Below are 10,538 nucleotides of genomic sequence, written 5' to 3' on the forward strand. Positions count from 1 at the left end.
ATTAGTTTATTTTACAGTCTATATGCTCACTTTGGGACATGACCACACTGAATAAATTTCATAAGTCGTATGATTTCCAGTCGTGAAAATCCAAAATCTTTTAGAATATCCTCGTTGAATTCCTTTAAAATTACTCCATCGACGAGAGAGTCTGCAAACATTTGAATATAACTATCAAGATGCAATCGATGTAAAAGTCTGCCTATGTCTGCAATTGTCATCGCCTCAATATCAGGTAACCTTGTTTCAAACGACTCTCCTAAAAGTATATGTATATATCAAAATCAGGTATCACCTAAATATCAGGTAACCTTGTTTCATATTTGCCGCCTAAAAGCATATATATTAAATCAAGTAACGCCTCAATATCAGGTAACCTTGTTTCAAAGGACTCTCCTAAAAGTATATATATATATTAAATCAAGTATCGCCTCAATATCAGGTAACCTTGTTTCAAACGACTCTCCTAAAAGTATATATATATATCAAAATCAGGTATCACCTAAATATCAGGTAACCTTGTTTCATATTTGCCGCCTAAAAGCATATATATTAAATCAAGTAACGCCTCAATATCAGGTAACCTTGTTTCAAAGGACTCTCCTAAAAGTATATATATATATTAAATCAAGTATCGCCTCAATATCAGGTAACCTTGTTTCAAACGACTCTCCTAAAAGTATAAATATTAAATCCAGTATCGCCTCAATACCATTAACCTTGTTTCAAAGGACTCCCCTAAAAGTATAAACATTAAATCAAGTATCGCCTGAATATCAGGTAAAAGAGGAACGAAAGATACCAAAGGGACAGTCAATTTCATAACCTTGTTTCAAAGGACTCTCCTAAAAGTATATATATTAAATCAAGTATCGCCTCAATATCAGGTAACCTTGTTTGACTCTCCTAAAAGTATATATATTAAATCAAGTATCGTATCAATATCAGGTAACCTTGTTTCAAACGACTCTCCTAAAAGTATATATATATTAAATCAAGTATCGCCTCAATATCAGGTAACCTGGTTTCAAACGACTCTCCTAAGAGTATATATATTAAATCAGGTATCGCATCAACGACAGGTAACCTTGTTTCAAAGGACTCTCCTAAAAGTATATATATTAAATCAAGTATCGCCTCAATATCAGGTAACCTTGTTTCAAAGAACTCTCCTAAAAGTATAAATACTAAATCAAGTATCGCCTCAATAGCAGGTAATCTTGTTTCAAACATATTACCTAAAAGTATATATTAAATAAAGTATCGCCTCAATATCAGGTAACCTTGTTTCAAACGACTCTCCTAAAAGTATATATATATTAAATCAAGTATCGCCTCAATATCAGGTAACCTTGTTTCAAACGACTCTCCTAAAATTATATATATATATTAAATCAAGTATCGCCTCAATATCAAGTAACCTTGTTTCAAAGGACTCTCCTAAAAGTATAAATATATTCTAAATCATGTATCAACTCAATATCAGTTAACCTTGTTTCAAACGGCTCTCCTTAAAGTATATATATATATTAAATCAAGTATCGCCTCAATATCAGGTAACCTTCTTTCAAAGGACTCTCCTAAAAGTATATATATACATGTATATTAAATCAAGTATCGCCTCAATATCAGGTAACCTTGTGTCAAACATGTCACCTAAAAGTATATATACTAAATCAAGTATCGCCTCAATATCAGGTAACCTTGTTTCAAACGACTCTCCTAAAAGTATATATATATATATTAAATCAAGTATCGCCTCAATATCAGGTAACCTTGTTTCAAACGACTCTCCTAAAAGTATAAATATTAAATCAAGTATCGCCTCAATATCAGGTAACCTTGTTTCAAACGACTCTCCTAAAAGTATATATATATATATTAAATCAAGTATCACCTCAATATCAGGAAACCTTGTTTCAAAGGACTCTCCTAAAAGTATATATATATTAAATCAAGTATCGTATCAATATCAGGTAACCTTGTTGCAAAGGACTCTCCTAAAAGTATATATATATATTAAATCAAGTATCGCCTCAATATCAGGTAACCTTGTTTCAAAGGAATCTCCTAAAAGTATACATATATTAAATCAAGTATCGCCTCAATATCAGGTAACATTGTTTCAAACATGTCACCTAAAAGTATATATATTAAATCAAGTATCGCCTCAATATCAGGTAACCTTGTTTCATACGTGTCAACTAAAAGTATATATATAAATCAGGGATCGCCTCAATATCAGGTAACCTTGTTTCAATCGTGTCACCTAAAAGTTATTTTAAATCAAGTATCACCTCAATATCAGGTAACCTTGTTTCAAACATGTCACCTAAAAGTATATATATTAAATCAAGTATCAACTCAATATCAGGTAACCTTGTTTCAAACATGTCACCTAAAAGTATATATACTAAATCAAGTATCGCCTCAACGACAGGTATCCTTGTTTCAAACCTGCCGTATATTTATTAAATCAGGTGTACATATTAAGACTTGTTGATAGTTTAAGGCTCTGGTTGTCGTCAAGTAATTCGGTATAAACCAGGTAAGTGCGATGTTTGTTTTTAGATGCCGACGGAAATGTTCCTATTGTCGTAACGACATTCCCGTCCTCTTAAACAGGAATTTAAGCTGTACAAGTAGACTTATCGGCGGATTTGTACTAACATAAGCAACACGACGGGTGCAACATGTGGAACAAGATCTTCTAATCATCCTGTACCATCTGAGACAACTCGGTTTTGGTGGGGCCCGTGTTACTCAGTCGTGTTTTCTTCGTTAAAAATTGTGTACCGTTGTTTTTCAGATGGTATTTTTCTTTATTTTTAACGTTGTCGGTTTATTTTAACTTATGAGTTTAAGGTGGTACCTAACACTACAGGGAGATAACTCTGTAAAGTCAGTTTAACGTTTTAATTACGTTGTGTTGTAAAAGGAATATTAAGGTTCTCAATGATCAAATTGGTGTTTGTCAAATTGCTTTATAACCAGTGTAATTTTTCTGACAAAATTCTTGGTTTAAAATTTTTGAAATTTTTATATTATTGTTAAAGGATCGGAGTAAATACTTTATCAAAATTTTATGAAAATTAAACGAGCCAAATTAATTTTAGTGAAAGTGTTGGGTACCACCTTAAATGTCGCTTTGGTATCTTTTCCATATCTTTTAAATCTTTCATGTTGATTACAATTATTTGATAATATCTATTAAATATATTCACAACTTTTGTTTTGTTCTGTATTATGTAACAGAATTTAAAGACCGCTTGATGTCTTTGAATATTTTAATATATAGTATTAATAAACGACCTTACGTCGTAACTACAATCCCCTTCCCTTTCATGAATGTGACCTATCGAATTAGACTATTTACCGGATTTGTAATCACATAAGCAACACGACGGGTGCCACATGTGGAGCAGGATCTGTTTACCCTTCCGGAGCACCTGAGATCACCCCTAGTTTTTGGTGGGGTTCGTGTTGTTTATTCTTTAGTTTTCTATGTTGTGTCATGTGTACTATTGTTTTTCTGTTTGTCTTTTTCATTTTTAGCCATGGCGTTGTCAGTTTTTTTTTTAGATTTATGAGTTTGACTGTCCGTTTGGTATCTTTCGTCCCTCTTTAAACATAGGATTGCTATCTCATTTCACTTCTCTTGCTCTTCACAGTTCTTGAATGTTGTCAGGAAGTACACATTGAGCCTATTAATATGCAATGTAAATAGAAAACCGATGGAAATTATTCTTGAAATACAAAGCTGCGTTCTGGACAAATAGATGTGAAGAAATTAATCGTAAATCTTTTTGTTAATTTTTAATTAGTGTGGGAGAGCATGTGGATATATATCAACCTTAAAAGAGATTTTCTGATCACAAAAGTACTTTTTTATTGTAATGTCTAGTAATCATTATGAAATTGACTTTCTTGATTATTAGTCTCTTAAAACTTCCTATCTGGTGAATGCAATTAAAGGCTGGGGATTGCCTCTTGGTGTATTTACATGAAAACGATTATACTTCACGCCTTTGTGTTAACAAAGTACTGGCTCTGCTTGTTTGATTATAAAGAAAATACCTGGATTAGAACGTTCTTTGTTTAGTCTTGGTAAATGTGGTGCTACGTTATGGGCTAAAACTTGTCTCGAAGAAACTTTTGAAGCCTTCTGGTTTAAAACAGACTCGTTAGGCATAGTTGCTGCTAATGCTCGATGTCCAGAATATTGAATTTGAACTGGTTCATTTTTAACTGTAATATTAAGTCTTTGTTTCCACTCCCTGGATAGTGTAGACAAATCAGCATGTCTGTTATCTGGTATCACATCGTATACATTTTCACTTGTTGCATGTTGTTTTAAGGAATTATAAGACCTCATAGACGATCCTTGCTGTTTGTCCTCTTCTGACGGTATGCATTGTAAATATTCATTTGTATGGTTAGTATATGTAGAGGTGTCGAACTCGGACAGGGCTATCAGACCTGAAAAATCAAAAATTCTATGTAAATTTAGTTTTTCTCTTTACAACACATGACTTGTCGGGCAATATTATTATGAATGTAATAACATCGAAGAAACTTAAAAAAAATACGCAAACTAAAAATTAATAATTAATTAAAAAAAAAAAAAAAAAAAACATCAATAACAGAATATTCAATACGGCAAAAAAATAAATTACACAACCGAGAGGGCCATATATTATGTTGCTACCTTTTGATAAATCTCAGTCATACTTTATTTATGAATTGACGAACACATTTTCGATACTATTCAATGCAAATTGACAAAAATTTCAAAAAATAATTTTTGAGCCAGAATTAATGAAAAACTAGTCTTGGTGAATATGTTGCAAGTTTCAAAGTATTTAGTGAAATAACAGTATTTTCAGTTATATACCTCCGAGAACAGGTTCTTGCTCAAACCTAACATATCTTTTAACAACATCGGACATATATATTTGAAGCTGTTGCCATTGTTTGTAATCAAATCCTTTGATTCCAATTACCGCTGCTAATTCCAACTCTCGAATGTACTCCGGCAATATAACAGGATAATTTAATAATTCCACTGAAAAATGTGAAAACATTTCAATTCATTATAGTTTTGCAATTAAAATAACTATTAATTGCAATTCCAGGAATCAATACAGTATTTGCATGTGATATTTAGTTTCAAATGTTAGTCATATAAAATATAAATAAAAAATATAGGAAAAACAGAAACAATAATAAAATCATAAAAGTAACAAAATGAATGTAACATTTATGTAAATAAGAAGATGTGGTATAGTTGCCAATGAGACAACACTAACCAGAGACCAGTCACTGTATGGTCTTCAACAATGAACGAAAAAAACCATACCGCATAGTCAGCTATAAAAGGCCCCAACAAATGTACAACAATTTAAACAAAAGACTAACGGCTTGATTTATGTACCAAATAATGAACAGAAAACAGATATAATATATAGCAACACTCGACAACTGCTGAATAACAGATATGATAAATAGCAACACTTGACAACTACTGAATAACAGATATGATATATAGCAACACTCGACAACTACTGAATAACAGATATAATATATAGCCACAATCGACAACTACTGAATAACAGATATAATATATAGTCACACTCGACAACTACTGAATAACAGATATAATATATAGCCACAATCGACAACTACTGAATAACAGATATAATATATAGCAACACTCGACAACTACTGAATAACAGATATAATATATAGCCACAATCGACAACTACTGAATAACAGATATAATATATAGTCACACTCGACAACTACTGAATAACAGATATAATATATAGCAACACTCGACAACTACTGAATAACAGATATAATATATAGCAACACTCGACAACTACTGAATAACAGATATAATATATAGCCACAATCGACAACTACTGAATAACAGATATAATATATAGTCACACTCGACAACTACTGAATAACAGATATGATATATAGCAACACTCGACAACTACTGAATAACAGATATAATATATAGCAACACTCGACAACTACTGAATAACAGATATAATATATAGCCACAATCGACAACTACTGAATAACAGATATAATATATAGTCACACTCGACAACTACTGAATAACAGATATGATATATAGCAACACTCGACAACTACTGAATAACAGATATAATATATAGCAACACTCGACAACTACTGAATAACAGATATAATATATAGTCACACTCGACAACTACTGAATAACAGATATAATATATAGCAACACTCGACAACTACTGAATAACAGATATAATATATAGTCACACTCGACAACTACTGAATAACAGATATAATATATAGCAACACTCGACAACTACTGAATAACAGATATAATATATAGCCACAATCGACAACTACTGAATAACAGATATAATATATAGTCACACTCGACAACTACTGAATAACAGATATAATATATAGCAACACTCGACAACTACTGAATAACAGATATAATATATAGCAACACTCGACAACTACTGAATAACAGATATAATATATAGCAACACTCGACAACTACTGAATAACAGATATATTGTATAGCAACACTCGACAACTACTGAATAACAGGCTCCTGGCTTGGGACAGGCACATACAGAATGTGAAACTATTTTGAAGGCGACAACCTGGGACAGTGTTGTAACAGTAAAACGTACATGACATAAGAGCAAACTATTATAATCTGCTGAAAAGGTTTTGACTCATCATATAGATACAAAGCAGAAATACATCTAACAAAAACACGTGGCCGGGTACTATAAATCCCATAACAAAATATAAACTGAGTACAGATTTGAGCGTACTCGCAGTTATATTTCAATGTTGACTGCTGTACCCCAACTGTTGACGTTTTTACCTATTATGTCTGTTTGTTTTGCTCACATATTGTAGTCAATATAATGGAATTATATGCGACTATCATACAAGTGAGAGATTTAACTAGCTTTAAAACCAGGTTTATTCCACCATTTTCAACATAAGGAAATGCCTGTACCTAGTCAGGAATATGACAGTTGTTTTCAATTCTTTGGATGTGTTTGAGCTTTTGATTTTGCCATTTTATAAAGGACTTTCCGTTTTGAATTTCTGTTGGAGTTCAGTATTTTTGTTATTTTACTTTTTACTGACAGCTACTTCAAAGCCAATAAAAACTAATAAAAAAATCATACATCTAAGACTAAAATATCAATCAGTACACATCCAATATCCAATGGATTTAGTGAACAGACGTCATTATCAGTAAATTGAAACCATACTAAATATTACACATATTTACTTTCACGGTACTACAATCTGTCGATACCTATAGTTTGGCATAGAAGAAGGTCATGTTTTTCTGTGACTGTAAATGACGCCTTTACACTAAATCCATTGGAAGTTGGATGTCCACTGATTGATATTTTAGTCTTTGATACATATTTTTTTATTAGTTGTTATATGCTTTGAACTAGCTGTCAGTAACTGCGAATACTCTTCGATCTGTACTACACAGCTACTTTTACATAGGTATAATTTCTGTACTAAAACTTTGTAGTACTGGAAATCTACTTTTAATATTCAGTACTATTTTGTTACTCTAAAATTATTGTTATATTTAGGTACCTGTATTTTACAGTACTTTATTTGTACTTGATATTTAGGTACTACAGATTTTTGGTTACTACCGTTACGTTTTCAACATTTTGAAAGTTTTTCTATTTCAAATCTCTTAAAGTTATGATTTTCAAACATGAAATATTGTATTATTTCTGTACCAAAATATTTAGTACAAATCAAGTACTGTAAAAATACAAGTACTTCAATATTACAATGGTTTTAAAGTAAAGAAATAGTACTATAAATATTAAAAGTAAATTTCTAGTACTAAGTACAGAAATAGTACCTATGCAAAAGTAGCTGTGTAAGTGTCGTTTTGTTGTGGGATGTACAAGTATCCGTCCACGTCCACTAGGTGTTTTTGTTAGATGTATTTCTATTTGTATCTATCTGGTCAGTTAAGCCTTTTTCAACTGATGTTTACTGTTACACCACTGATCCAGGTCGGGGAGGGTTGAGCGCTCACAATCATGTTTAACTCCCCCATATTCTTGATGTGCCTGTCCCAAGTCAGGAGCCTGTAGTTCAGTGGTTGTCGTTGGTTCATTTCTGTCATATTTGTTTTTCGTAAATTGTTTTGTTTTAAATTAGGCTGTTAGTTTTCTTAATTAAGTTGATTCATATTTTAGCCATGGCGTTGTTTATTTTAGATTTATGAGTATGACTGTCCCTTTGGTATCTTTCGTTCCTCTTTCATATCGGAGCCTTTTATAGCTGATTACACTGTATTGGTTTTTCTCCTTGTTGAAGGCCGTATGGTTGCCTATAAATGCTTACTGCATTTGAACTTTGGTGGATAGTTGGCTCATTGACAATCATCCCACATCTCCTTATTTTTATAAAGAAAAAAAATAGTTTGTGCAATGCCAAGATACAGGTATCGATATATTATAGAGCTATGGTAGTGCATATGTATATAACAATAATATTTAGTTAGATTTTAATTTACTAATATCAAAATCAATATTGATACCATTAAAACAATGTCAAATTAATTACAGTGTTCAATTAGCAACCTTTTAGAATAAATTTATTTAAAGTATAGAACATACCTATTAGGATATGCTATCGTTTTTGAAATAAGTTTTATATAGGTGCAATCAAACTTCCAAAGCAAATTTTTGTATTATGGAAGAATTTAGTAAATGTTTTAAGTATTATGTGGTAACGAAATCCTGACTTCATAATTTACCAGTAATACATAGATTACTTACTTTGAAATCGACAACGTCACAACAGACACAGACATAGCGAACGAGTTGTGATATATAAACACCGTAAGATGGAGCCAAAGGAACATCCCCGTCCAAAAAAGGAAAATTAACAATAGGTAACAATTTTCGAAAATGTAAGTGTAGTGTTTTTTGTGTATAACTGAAATATATAAATCTAGGAAAGGACAGTTATTACCGTTTATATTTGATTGATCTAAATTAAGTCTATGTGAGTAAAATTCGGCAGAATATTTAATTCTTGATTATTTAACGAAAAAATCATTAGGATAGCGGTAAGTGTGGTTGAATTCATTAATTAAATGCATTTCAACGGATCTTATTAGTTGTTTTTCTAGATCTGCTGCCATAAGAAACGCGCAAATATATATATAACCACTATAGAACATCAAATTAATAGCAAACCATGTTATGAAAATAAACTAATCATGGATACCGGGATAATTAATTTGAACTCGCGTTTTGTCTACAAAAACTCATCAGTGACTAAAATGACCCTAAAAGATACCTTAGCCATACATTTATCAGAATAAAAATCGTCAACAAGTGTACACGTAATGAAAAAAGACTTAGTATCTACGAAGACCACAATTTAATCAGATTTAGAGAAATTTTGTTTTCTCCAATTTTTGACAAATAGCAGTCATAGCTGTTATAAGACTCACCGCCGGTAACTGGATTGCCCTGGAGGTATCGTAAGTCAGTATGTCCTTCTAACAACAGCGATACAGATGGATCTATGCGCAAAGAGGTATTATCACGTTGTTTGAGATAATATGTGTCTTTAAATGCAATCTTGCAAGAGAATTCCCCTTTCTTACTGATCTCTATCAGTGATTTGATTTTACCTAAAATCTCAACAATATAAATATTCATAATTAAATGTTGTCTCATATCAACTTAATACAGAAGATAATACTGGAATAAATGAAAGTCATAAGTCCAATAAAAACCGACAACACTAAAGCTCAAAATAAGCACTTCGAATAACAAACCAATATTTAAGACCTAAATGCTTCTTTTCATAATTGTTCTTTGGTGTAAAAACGTTGGACGAAGCACGTGGAAGCACTTCATTCTTAAAATATACGATTTCACAACTCTATAAAATTATAAATAGATGCGTTCAATTTATATAATTATTTTTTTATGCTACAAATATGTATCTAAGATTTATATTACGGTTTTCGTTTGTTTTTCTATGCATTGTCTTAACATCGTCACGTAAAGCACGTGCACTCATAAGTGAAAAGTACATGTGCTTATAATGTTTTTCCCACTTAATTTCTTTTACAATTATTCCTATTTAGGATTCATGACGTATGAACAACGAAACCAAACCGAGGAAAACTCAAAAATACACAATCAAACATAAAAGAAATGATGGAGTTATAAAGGGGTCAATTGAAAATCGTTAGTTCAATCAAACACCATGTCAAAAGAAGACGACAAAAAGACACACAAAATTAATAGTGTAGTATACAGAAAATTGAATATTGAGCAATACCAACCCTTTAAAACACTTGGGTGAACACATGTGTTCATGTAAATGAAGCGCCTCTAGTCTCAAATGTAACGTTACTTATGCAATATGATAAAATGCATTTGGTAACGTCACAATTTAAGAAACCAAAGCGGGATTGTGGAAATGACGTTCATCAGTAT

The 10,538-nt window shown here is 31.6% G+C and overlaps 1 protein-coding gene across 1 annotated transcript; it reads right to left on the reverse strand.

Annotated features, from left to right (window-relative positions):
• Positions 1 to 9,771, reverse strand: LOC139497206 (uncharacterized). The gene is made up of 5 exons (XM_071285319.1): positions 9,539 to 9,771; positions 4,895 to 5,065; positions 4,078 to 4,479; positions 1,422 to 1,440; positions 1 to 240 (listed from the first exon to the last, which is right to left on the reverse strand). Exons 1-5 carry the CDS (start codon positions 9,765 to 9,767, stop codon positions 27 to 29), a joined length of 1,035 nt encoding a protein of 344 aa, XP_071141420.1. The 5' UTR covers positions 9,768 to 9,771; the 3' UTR covers positions 1 to 26.
• Between the last annotated feature and the right edge of the window lie 767 nt (positions 9,772 to 10,538).

Source organism: Mytilus edulis, chromosome 12 (assembly GCF_963676685.1).
Source record: "Mytilus edulis chromosome 12, xbMytEdul2.2, whole genome shotgun sequence".
In the NCBI taxonomy this organism is placed as follows: Eukaryota; Metazoa; Mollusca; class Bivalvia; order Mytilida; family Mytilidae; genus Mytilus; species Mytilus edulis.

Coding starts and splice junctions, on each gene's coding strand:
- LOC139497206 (XM_071285319.1), bottom strand. CDS start 9,767: ATGAGACAACATTTAATTATGAATATTTATATTGTTGAGATTTTAGGT. Junction 5,066..9,538: donor GGGCAATCCAGTTACCGGCG/GTGAGTCTTATA, acceptor CACATTTTTCAG/TGGAATTATTAAATTATCCT. Junction 4,480..4,894: donor GCAAGAACCTGTTCTCGGAG/GTATATAACTGA, acceptor TTGATTTTTCAG/GTCTGATAGCCCTGTCCGAG.